The sequence below is a fragment of the Haliaeetus leucocephalus genome, unplaced genomic scaffold (genome assembly GCF_000737465.1).
Source record: "Haliaeetus leucocephalus isolate CR32 unplaced genomic scaffold, Haliaeetus_leucocephalus-4.0 Scaffold556, whole genome shotgun sequence".
Classification (NCBI taxonomy): Eukaryota; Metazoa; Chordata; class Aves; order Accipitriformes; family Accipitridae; genus Haliaeetus; species Haliaeetus leucocephalus.
The window spans coordinates 1765437-1777766 of NW_010972992.1; the positions used below are offsets into that span (position 1 = coordinate 1765437).

General features: G+C 46.0%; 1 protein-coding gene across 2 annotated transcripts in view; it reads right to left on the reverse strand.

Annotated features, from left to right (window-relative positions):
• LOC104837838 (succinate dehydrogenase [ubiquinone] iron-sulfur subunit, mitochondrial) overlaps window positions 1-12330 on the reverse strand; it is a 30484-nt gene that overhangs the window by 17846 nt on the left and 308 nt on the right. Inside the window, exons 2-8 of one of the 2 annotated variants that reach the window (XM_010577249.1) lie at window positions 11471-11598; window positions 10067-10152; window positions 7874-8010; window positions 7441-7557; window positions 5052-5153; window positions 4722-4844; window positions 2440-2662 (exon numbers count right to left, since the gene is read on the reverse strand). In XM_010577249.1, coding sequence (XP_010575551.1) covers window positions 2585-2662; window positions 4722-4844; window positions 5052-5153; window positions 7441-7557; window positions 7874-8010; window positions 10067-10152; window positions 11471-11598 — 771 coding nt within the window. In that variant the 3' untranslated portion in view covers window positions 2440-2584. Of the gene's footprint in view, window positions 1-2439; window positions 2663-4721; window positions 4845-5051; window positions 5154-7440; window positions 7558-7873; window positions 8011-10066; window positions 10153-11470; window positions 11599-12330 lie in introns of those variants that run through there. The other variant, XM_010577247.1, reaches the window with a different exon arrangement.

Consider the following 12330-nt stretch of genomic DNA (forward strand, 5'->3'; position numbering starts at 1 on the left):
GACTTGTAGTCCTTTACCCCCCAAAAGGCAGGAGACACCCCGGGGTGTTGGCCCCCCCCTCCCCCCCGGCTTTACAACCGCTCCGTGGCACGGCAATGCACTTGGGTCTGCCCCTCGAGGGGGGCTCTACGCCCCCCCACCAACAAAATACCCAGGGTCCACCCCCAAAAAGGGCTTTGCACCCCTGTATCTTGCAAGGAAACACACTGGGCTCTGGCCCCAAAAAGGGTTTGCACCCCCATATCTTGCAAGGAAACACACCAGGCTTTGCCCCCCCGTATCTTGCAAGGAAACGCACCAGGCTCCACCCCCAAAAAGGGTTTTGCACCCCCATATCTCACAAGGGAACACACTGGGCTCTGCCCCCAAAAAGGGCTTTGCACCCCCATATCTTGCAAGGAAACACACTGGGCTCTGGCCCCAAAAAGGGTTTGCACCCCTATATCTTGCAAGGAAATGCAGCAGGCTCCACCCCCAAAAAGGGCTTTGCACCCCTGTATCTTGCAAGGAAACACACTAGGCTCTACCCCCAAAAAGGGCTTTGTAGCCCCCCTCTTTTCTCCCCCCTCGGTTGCACATCCCTGCACACTCCCGCAAGTGTGGGGAGTGCACACAGCTCTCACTGCAGCAGGGCTCCCTCTTGGAAGGTTACAGTAAGGGGGATTTTGAAGCCAACAATCAGGTGCAGACCCCACTAACACCCCTCAAACAGACCCCTCCAGCCAAAGCTTGGCTTTTTGGGGCTCCAATCGCTGCAAAACCACTGCCAGAAATAGACAATGCCTGTGAGAAGGGCTGCTCCTGCCCACCACCACCACACTCAGCTGCAGCTAAAGAGCAACTGCCCTCCCCTCTGTACTCACCCTTGCACAAGGCAGTTTTGGTTTCTTTCACAGGAAGGGAGATACAGCAAATATTTCCTCTGGATGTGCCACAGGTAGAGCCTGTGCTTCCTTCCAAAGCCAAAGGTGAAGCGGATTGTGTTTATCAGAACAGAAAAACCTCAGCCACTGCAGCGACAGTCAAAGCAGTGAGGGGCTGCCTTCAGTTCCTCTGCACCCTGCTGCATTTCCATCCAACCCTCTTCTCAGCAAGCATGCCTAGCTTTTTAATAAAACAAGGCAAAACCCAGTTCATGTTCAAAAAAACCCCCACGTTAACTAAAGAGAAGGGAATAGTGGGAGAGAAGGGGGATCACAAAGCTCTTTTTATTCAAGCTGTTGATGGGATCCCCTTGGATTTAAGCAGGGAGACGAGATTATGAAGCACAGGGATATGGCAGAAATATCGGTATCATGGGACTGACAACACACCCCTGCTGTCTAACATGAGCAGTTGGGTCTTCTCCATCACAGGACCAGCACTCACCCCTTTTTAACCACAGCTCACCTGAGATACAGAAAACAGGGGCAATTCAGTGACACGGAAGAGCAGCCTGACACACGTGGATTTTAAGTGTAAAGTCTCTGACCTACAGAAGTCTGCCTCACGTCAGCTCTTGGGAATAAAGACATTAGCTCCAGGAAAATAAGTATTTCTGCAAATGAAAATTAAGACAGCAACATCAGCTTGGCTTCTTGAAACAGCCACAAGGTTCCCTTACTGCAGGATAAATGTATGGAAAAAGCAGGGTAATTTTGGGGGTAAGCCTTTCCAGAGCTGTATATAACTTTTTATGCCACTTCAACCTTCATTTGCTGCTCACTGGCAGCATCCTGGCTACCATACCATGTCTCAGAAGCAGCATCATGACATTTCTAGAAGTTTTTACTACACCTAGACAAAAAAAAAAATCTATTAAGCAGCAAAACAGAAAGCACTTCCTTTCTGTCCACCCCCCTAAGACTGCAAACAGCTGCTTCAAGCAACCACCTACCACAAACATCACAAGCTTGAGAAATCTGGAGCTAAAAACCACTTGTACTAGAGCAAAGAGAAAGATGCAACCCTGTTCTAACAAATCTCATCTACTTCAGGACTTGAAATAAAAATAAGCATCCCAGCAGGGCAGTGGCAAGACACCTCTTTCCTAGTGGCACTGCCACCAGTATTTTGCCACATGCCTGCACCCTGTGAGCTCCAGGTCCTCACTTTGTACCTCACCAAGGAGCCCAGGGGATCTCAGAACAGGGTGAGATTCTTCCAACATTTCCCTTTCCCAGCCAGTTCCATTGTTTTCTTGCTAATCGCCACAGGGTTTATTACTTGCAGGTCTCTTCCCACACATGCATTTGCTTTAACGACATGGGATCAAGGTCATTACAGAAATTCTGTCTCCATCTCTGCTGTGTGGCCACTTTCAAATCCTTATCCCACAGCAGAGCCTCAGAAGTGACCCCAGCTGCTCACACACTCAAAACTCTCAAACAGAGAGGTTTGGGATTCTACGATAGAGGCAGAGGCATCAGTTCAATATTGTTAACCAAGTAACAACTCTTATTTGTTCTTTACAGTATTTATTGTACATGCAAACCTTTAAGAAAAACACCAAACTCCCTGCTGGAACCTTCTCTTGCTAAATCAGGTATAAATTACTTTCAGGTAAAGCACATTTGTGTGTTACACTTCCAGTTAGAGAACAGCATTATGCAGCGGTTGCCTTCTCTTTGTAAGTTGCCATCATCTTCTTGATCTCAGCAATTGCTTTGCCAGGGTTCAAACCCTAAGAAGGAAAAGTTTGTTAGCTCCTCTGGAAATCAGCAAGTTAGAACATCCTCCCCGGCCTTGCCCCAATCTAAGTCATAGTAAACTCACAAATATGCTGCTACTCATAAGAATAGCTGGCAGAGGAGGTGCTCAGCAGCTCCCCCCCCCCCCTTTTTTTTTCCTAAAAGCTGGAGTCCAGCCTAATATTGTGCTTCCTTTCAAATGCTGGGAGGTTACAGGATATTGAGGGACAGCTCTGAACAGCCTTGCTCCAGGCAGGCTGAGCATTATGGTATGCAGAGCCGCTTGGTTAAGGTGTGCCGATGCAGGTTCACTGCACTCCAGTCTCAATTTACAAGGGAAAAGCAAGCCAGCTTGGAGTAGAGATGCAGTGCTGGGAGCTCACCTCCTCTACCTGGAGGCTGAACCTGCAGCATTTCCCACTGCTTGAAGAAAAAAATGCTCATTTGACTTTGGAAGACTGGTTTTAATCAGCAACGTGAGGATCAAAGGGAAGAATGAGTGGCTGAGTGATAGGAACTTCTAATAAAGCTCAAGCAGGACTGAATTCAACACTTTTACAAGTATTACAAGATGACTTCTGGAGTCAAGAAACTGTCTTGTAAAAGCTTGACAGTGACAGTACAAGAGACATGGCTTTTCTCCTTGTCTGAAAAAAAAAAAAAGCTGTGTACTGGAGAACGCTAGGGAAGTGAGCAAGAACACTAAGGCACAAAATGAAAATGCTCTTCACGCAAAAGCCAGCTAAGCTTTCCTAAGAAGGTTTTTCTACAATATAGACATGTCACCTTGCAAAGGCCCTTAATCCTGTAGCACTGCTACCAAACCAAGCATGCCTAATCTCAAAATGAGAGAGGGATCACAACCACCCTGCTGTATCCTTGCGATTACAGCAGTAGCACGGCAGGACAGAGAATGAACAGGAAATTACCCTGGTGCAGAGCTCACCATGCAGTCTTTCCGGGCTGATCGAGACAACAGCCAGGATTAGAGCATGTGAGTGGAAACATGTTATTAACCATAAAAGTGTCTCAAACTTGAGACCAAGCGCTATTTCCCTGTACTACATACATTCCTACAGCCAGACAGATCTTCAGGTTGAACCTTCACCTTTAGCTGAACTATGGTTGACACCAGATCACAAGCTAACTCCCTACAGAAAGGGGGAATTATCTGTAGTCAATGAATCACTTTAGAAAAATACACACACACACACAAAAAATCAGCACGCAGTGCTTCTGACAAACACATCAACCCGTATCTCAAGCATCTCACCTTCCCCACATCTGTGATCCACTTAAACATTTGCCTTCATATTATTTCACAGCTCAAAGAGAATTATTCCACCACCAGGTGCAAGCAAAGGCTGGCTAGAAAACTGCACAGCTGGCAGGAAAGCAAAACTTGATAATCTGCCCAACAACAGGCACAAGGTCATCGCAAGATGAGGAAGAGGCATGCTCCGATTTGGGAAAGCTTGCTCAGTTTTCAAACAAAATACCAGAGAACAGACCATCTGGGAAATGCCCTGGCAGCAGGATGTCAGCATAAAACACATCCCCCAAAGGCACCATAAACTTGCTGTAGTTCTCCATTACACAAGTTGCACAATACATCAGGGATAGCTGCTACCACTGGAGTTTAAGGTTGCACCGTGTGGGGGTTAGGCGTATTACTCACAATGCTCACACCACTGATCTGACTACGCAAGACAAACTTCCCTGTACTGTTTCTGGCAGTGTCCCTCACACGACCTCACACGGCCCTGTCACACTCCTGAATCTTGGAAACAGACAGGTTCTCAAAGTCACAGCTTTGCTCGTACAGAAGAGATGTTCCCGCGATGTGTAATACACACTTTGCCACGTCCTCATGTACAGTCACCATCATAAGCACGACTGCTGGTAACTCACTGTGTTTCAAAAGGCTGAACAAGCCTAGGCAAGCTTGAGGAAAACAAAAGCCTAAGCAGGTATTTTCCTATTGTTTTCAAACAGGGTGCTTGGAAACTAGCCAGTAACCCCAGAAGGGACATCTGCAGGACACACACGTACCTTAGGGCAAGTCCTCGTGCAATTCATGATAGTGTGACAACGGTAGAGAGAAAATGGGTCTTGAAGCTGCGCCAGGCGTTCCTCTGTGTAGTCATCTCTGGAGTCAATCATCCAGCGATAGGCCTGAAAGTCAGTGGCATTTGACACACCAAATGCTGCTTCAAGGTGTTGTAATTAGTGTGAGATTTTAAAAGCAACACCTAACTCAGGAATCCTGGTCCAGGATCTCAACTATGTAATGCTATCCCACCTGCACTTGCAAATACTTATGCTGCTTTCAGATGGGAAGTCCCTCAGCAGTCCCACATGACAAATGGGATCTGTCCTTACCTGCATCAGTACCGCAGGACCCAAGTATTTGTCCCCATTCCACCAGTAACTGGGACAGCTGGTGCTGCAGCAGGCACACAGGATGCACTCGTAGAGTCCGTCCTGCATGGGGGTGGGAGACCACAGTCAAGCCATTCCAGAAACCCATGACGAAGCTTTTTTTTCTTTTTTTAAAAGAGGGGATTTACAAGAGCACATGCTTCCTTCACCACCTTCCTCTCCAGTGACTTGCTGCAACAGAGTGGCTCCGAAAACCTTATGCTGAAGAAGCACTGACGGAAGAAAGCAATTTCTACATGCAGGTTCTCTGAAACAAGATGCATGCAATCTCTCAACTCAACCCGTATAATAAACTAGGGTTTGTGACAACAGGGGGAAAAAAGCATAAACTGAAGAAAAATGAGAAAATTGCTTGATCTTCCTCCATTCCTTCCTTCCAGCCTGTCCCAGTAAGTGGCTGAGGAAAGGAACAGATATGTAACCACTTAAAAATTCAAGGCCATGTTACAGGAGAGAAGAAAGAGCAAAGTCTGCCCCACAGCCTAAGGGAGAAGAGCTCATAGTTTAGTATGTGCTTTGAGGGGATCCCCAAGCACTCACAGAACAGGAAAGGTGTGAGTCTTTAGCCATTTCACCACTTTTACAGAGATGAAAGCCTTCTTTATTTCAGGCGCTGAAGAAAAGAAAGGCAGACCTACATGGAAGTGACACTGGGCAAAAGACAAACTCTGAGGAGTCTGAGGGTCTCCCAAGTCTCCTAGTAGCTCAATCAACCCCCCAGGCTAAGAGAGAGTCTAGTCTGGCTTAATTTATGTATCTGAAAGTTGTTTTGGGACAAAGTTCTCATTAAATTTAGTTTAGAAAGATACCTGATGCCAGAACTCCTTGGAGTTTGTAACAAGTCTCCTGCATTAGTCTTTTGGAAAGACTTGCCAAAGCCAGGTAAGTCAGAGTTACCTTCTCGCTCTGAATTATTTTTATTTCTAATTGTAATGTTTTAAATGATTGATGATTTAAAGAAAAAGGTCAGTTTTTCAGGTGACACTGTATCCAAGTTTCTCCTGCACACAGGCCGTTCTCAAAGCAAGAGAAACTTCAGCAATGAGATGAAAAGCAAGTTTACTAGTTGTGAGAAAGGTTCAGACAGCTCTTGCAGTCAACTTTTAGGTTTGCTTATTTCTACTTGAATGAGAAAGTGATTTCAAGGATGTCACTTTATGAAAACCATGTGAAGGGAGAGTCCCTTTAGTCCTTATGTACAGATCAGATCACATTATGAAGCGGTGCAGTAGAACTAACTGTTGCCCTTGGATATTCTTTCAGACTGTAAAATCCTGTGGTCCTTAAGACGTCACAGCGCCAATCACACAGTGCTGCCAATATCTTGGGCACATGACTGGTCTATTCATTAGACCTTAACTTCACAGCAAACACACATAATGGAAAACTTTCAAAGATCACTACAGAGAATTAGGTGCAGCTCACATGTTTTCATTGAACCCCCTTTAATCAGCCTTCCTCTTTGCTGTTCATATTCACCTCTCTTTTACCACTTGCCAAAAATCTGGGCTGCCTGCCCACTTTGCGCCTACTTAGTGACAGCACCACAGCAACAATCACAGTGGAGCATTGACAGGCTGAGCTTTGAACCGTGAAGTGAGTGGCAGATTCATCAAGACAGGTCAGAAGCAAAAGAGAAACTGCTGATTTAATGATACTTACTGTGGCAGCCAAGGAAATCCAGACAAGAACTTCCTCACACTATAAGCTTTTAAAAAAGCTATTATGTCCCAGCTGTTCAAATGGTTCCTCAGGCACCCTTCAGCTTTATGCAGAAACCTTGGAGCAACAATACTACGTTCCCAGAAAATCCCCCAATATAACGCAGTGCTCAAGACAGATATCCGAAGACTTGCACTAACACATCATGCTTGTGTCTCCACATCCAAAAGGGTTTAGCTTTTGCCATTAGTTTTTAGGGCTGTAAAACCCAGCAAGCAGCAACATGAGAGCATTGCTTAGCATGCTGCAGCTAGACAAGACAGACAGTGCTGAGCCCAACAGCCTACATGCCAGCATACAGTGCCTTATCTCCATTGGAATATCACAAGCCTGTAGCCTTCACAAAGTTTTTACAAACACACACAGTTTCGCAGTGCAGTCAGTGAAAATGAGATCCAAGTCCCCATTGCAACCACATTTCATTAGCAAATGTTACCCCTAGCAATGCAGGCATGCCATGACACTGCATTTCAGGGAGCAGATTCCACCCACGTCAGGTTTTGTACCAGACAGCTTTGTCATTAAAGGAACTAGAGGCTACTGCATGTTAACGTTTAACCCTGGTCTTATCTGGAAGGGATTTCAATGGTAAAAAAGAAGCAGTAACCAGTTTCTGACGGTCTTCTATGGACTGCAGGTACTGCTCCTTGCCCTGTTTCGACTCATCCTTCTTCTTCAGGTAAGGCTCGATGGATTTGTACTGTGCATAGAAGTTACTCAAGTCCTAGGAGTCAAAAGGCAAAGAGGTCACATTTATTAAGCTAAATTGATGCATGAGAGATTGAACATCTGCTACCACTCCAACAGAAGAAGGCATTTTCGACCTCAACCTGCCACATTCCTCCAAATGAGGACAGATTTAGTCACTGCTGTGAAGCTCAGACCCACCCAAGCCAGAAAACACCAGCAGGAGTAACATGAACTGTGAGACCTGATCTTGTTGGCACCTCCCAATGTTATCCTTTCCAACCCAATCTGAACCCCACACTGCCTGGAACGGTGTCACCCTTGGTCACAAGCTGACAAAGGCAGATACTCACTGGAACAAGGTCCTTCACCACATACATGTGGGGGAGAGGGTAGATTTTAGTGATCTTGTTGAGATCGGGGTCAATTCTTTTGATACAGGCCAACGTGTTTCCACCAGCAATGTTCATAGCACAAGAGCCACAGATGCCTGAGTGGGAAAAAAGGGTAAAGCATTAGATATTTACCCTCTTATCCAACTTGAGGAAGATCCTCTTGGCCCCAAACATGCCCCTAGGCTGTCTTCAAGAAACTCTGTACGTGACGAGGAAAACGCCAGAAGTTGCCATTGGGCCAAACACATTGCTACTTAAATAAAGAACAAACACAGGAGTCACTTTCATTAAAGCCTAAACACATTCTCGGTGTTAAACTTCCTTCCACAGCAGAAAACAAGTGGCTTGGACACTTCATCCCTTTCGCATCATTCATTAGTTTTACATGCTACTTAGGGTGGGGAAAACATTCAGCTTTGTTCACAAGTTTGAAGCACAAGCTTGTATTGATGTGAAGCAGCTAACACCAAGATTATGACGTGGGAACCATGCGCATCCCCCATCAGCCCTACAGTTATGGTCAAAAGCATCCCTGAAGGTCAGGAACATAAAACAAAGTCCCTAAGACAGAAGCTTCATTCTGTGCCTTCTGCAGCAGGGTAGAGTGGTGCCATAAACTGTATTCATTAACTCCCAAAGGTGAGAGGACAGACACTAACCAGAACAAACAACATATAAATAGCTTAACAAATGGATTACATGACACCACTAATGATCTCCCAGTAATAGAAGGATCAGATGAAGCCCAGGAAAGGCCAAGGTTTGGAAGAAAAACCGCTGCAGAACAGTCACAGATACTGCTCAGGTCAGGAGCTCGGGTATCCAATTCAGTCCGATGCCTAAAACATCATATTAGCAAGACGACAAATGTTGAAAGGGCAAAACTCTAATATCAGAGGATTTGACACATATCAATTGATATGAGTCAGAGAAATGCCACTGCTCCTCACACTGATGAGCTAGTGCGTCTCAGCGGCTGATGCATTAGCTTTCGCTGCCAAATAAATGCTGGCACTTGAACAAGGTTATTCCTCCCACTCAAGAAATGGTTACAAGTATTTTCCAGTCAACTGGAGAGGGAACCAGGACTGCAGACACAGGCCCACGAGTATGAAACAGGAATGTGTGATCAGGTTTTTTTTTTTCCTGCATGGCAGAAAAGGGGCAAGATTGAACCAGCCCAGCTTGAAAAATCTGTCTTCAGGTTCTCAAAGAAAAGTATTCAGGGCAATTAATTCCAGCTGCTCGGGAACAGTGTTGGCTATCTAAATATCAGACACTGAGAACTACACCATATGAAATTACTCCACCTGCTATGCAGATTCTACAGGAAATGGCTGCATTAAAGCATGCTTTTCATTTAGATCCAAGGCAAAACATCTTTCGGCATCAATTGTACCTAAATTTCTCATACTTGCAAACCCACCTAATTAAATCAAAAGTCATTCCATAAAGGCATCCTCCCTTCTTGCATTTCCACAACTATCATTTAAAGCTCAGCATCCTAACATTACCCATGAATCAGGATTTTTTTTTTTTTTTTTAACAGGGAAAGTCACCTGGACAGGTAAGTTTTAATGCAGTTAAACAGACATGCCGGTTTGTCCCTGTATGAGAACCAGCCAGTCGCTCTGCAATGCAAAACCACCAGATGGCCTTTTCCTCAATCAATCATTTAGCTTAGTCAAAGGGCCAAAAAAAAGATTCCTGAAGCTATTCCTAGAAGTTCTAAGTACTCTTCCAGTTACACCCTTTATTTCCACAGCAGCACTAGATAAAGCAGCCCCTACAATTCATTCCCATTCGCCACTTCTGCCCCCTCAATTTTGCTGTTGTAATCTCTCTTGCTAGATTTCCCTACGCAGTCCATCACTGGAGGGCAGCAAGATGAACAAGATTAGAACAGAAACAGGAACGACTGTGGCTGTTTAAGCATATTGCTCACAGCTCAGTGTTGTGCGATTACGCCCTGTGAATATGAGCTTTAACTTTTTACTACTTGGTTCATCGAGGTATTTCATATGCAGCAGCTGGAAGAGGAGAGTGGTATGCTGCCATCTACCCTGAAGTTTTCTAGTGGTTACACATACACCGTCAGCAACAGTCTTGAAAGACAATCTTCAGTTTAGCAGGCTGGAAAATCCTTCTTACCTTCCCTGCACGATCTGCGGAAGGTGAGAGTAGAATCCAACTCATTTTTAATCTTGATCAGAGCATCAAGCACCATAGGCCCACATCTATAACAGAAAACAAAGTCGGTGAACCTGTACAAACCCCCCCAGCCTCAGTGCATGATCTCTGGCACCCCCTAAAAGGGCTTTGATCAACTACAATTAAGAATACACTTTTTGCCCATCCCAGGCAAAAAGACAGAGATCTCTCTATCAGCAGCATGACCTATTTGCTCCAGCACACCCCAGGGTCAGGGTGGGAAAGAAGCCCTTTCTTTTGCTGATGCTCAGAAGATCTGGCTCATCTGAAGAGGGTTCACACAGCACAAATAAAAATCGAGTGCCTTGCTACTGGTTCTCTTATTTTGGGTCAGGTTTTAACAAGTCTGCCTGTCCTCATTAGTCACAAGAGGCAGTGCTGCACACAAAACCAAACAGTCTTGGACAACTTATGTAATTTTATATACAGCAAACAAGGCAACACCCAGAAATTAACTGGTGCAAGTCACAAAAATTTGAGTTCTCCGTCATCTGCTTCCTAAATAGGGAGCTGTGTGGCTTTGTATCTGAAGCTTTCAGAAAGGGCTTGAGGTGAATTCCTCTGGCAAGAGCACAGCAGCAAGTGGAGCTCAGGGAAAGCAAGGCACACATGCCCATGTGAAGGTTTCTGCACCACAGGGAAGACCGCACTCCTTCGCAGAATCACAGAGAAGTAAGAGCTTTCTTGGCAATAGCTACAGCAAAGTGTGCAGGTGGTTACTACAAGTTTAACATCACCTGCAAATTAGAAATAACTAAGTGTGAAGAAAACTATGAGAAGAGTTGATAAAGCTTCCACCTTATCTCCTAGGTCTGGGACTGTGAGCTATACATAAAAGTTTCCTTTTGGAACGTGCCCCAGATTTACTATATAAATAAAGCTTATTAAAGCCATGAAACATCTTCACATCTTCAACTTAACTCAGGAACACAGGTAAAATCTCACAGAAGTCACAAAACAAAGCAATCATTTTACTGCTGACAGCTACTGACACTGGCATTCAGAGTACAGTTTTGTCACACTCAGCACCAACAGGTGAGGGAGGGAAAAATAATCCCACATAATCATAGTAAAATTTTCTTTGTCAGGAAATAACATTAATCTTACCTGTGCTGAGAACAAGCTGCTCTGTAACACAGCTGAGGCACCCCACCCTCCCCCCCAGCCACTCCAGCAAGGTTTTAACAGTCCCTGAAGCTTAATGAGTCTGCTGACACCTTTAGCTGTCAGCTCAAGTGCTCCTCAACCACCCTCCATTATCACTTGGCAGATAACCCCACATGCACACACAGCCCCAATGCACCTGCCTAGCAGCAAAGCCTCTCCCTAATGGGGCATACTCACTTATTCAAATCCACTTCATACGTCTGCATGCGGGGCTTGTCCCCAGGCTTATCAGGATCCCATCTGTAGATGGCAAACTTCTTGATACGGGGCGCTGCTGCAGCTGCTGTCTGTGCTCCCCGACACATCTGTATTCAAACAGCAGCAAAACAGCCCTTAGGTCCCTTCAGGTGGCGTTTAGCCAGACAACAAAATGACCTGAGTCCACACATTTTGGGTGAGAGCTGCAGGACCCATCACTGCTTTGTATTTGGGCATTTGCACAGTTGTTGGAAAATCCTGCCAAGGATTTGCTGCAGCAGTGTACCCTGGCACATGCAACCACCTCTCACCTGAGGCTCCCTCCTCCACAAGGCAGAGATAATCCTAAATCTAACCAGCAACCCACCAGTGCCTGCAGACACTCTTTCATCCACAGCCCCTAAGACTCTCTCTGCCCCAAAACTGCCCTCAGAAGCTCCCAGCCACATCTCTACCCCACTCCAGTATTCCCCCAGGAGCTTCTTCCCCTCCAGGCCACCTGCCCCTACTCACCTCTCCCTAAATTACCCCACATCCCTATCCCTCCTGTCCACACATCCCTTCCCAACCCCCTTCTGCACCCCCCCCCCCAATTTCCTGTCACCCTCCCGTCTCCCCCCAAACCCTTCTCAGATCCCTTCCCACTCCTTTTTACCCTCATACCCTCCCCAGCATCCCCCTCACACTTCCTCTTTCCCCGAAACCCACCCTCCCCCTTCTCCTACCCACTGTGAACCCTCTTCCCATCCCATACTGCATCCTGGACTACCTCCAGCCCACCCCCAGCTTCCTCCCAGGCCACTCTGCACCCCTTCCTGCCCCCCATCTCCCTCCCCAAA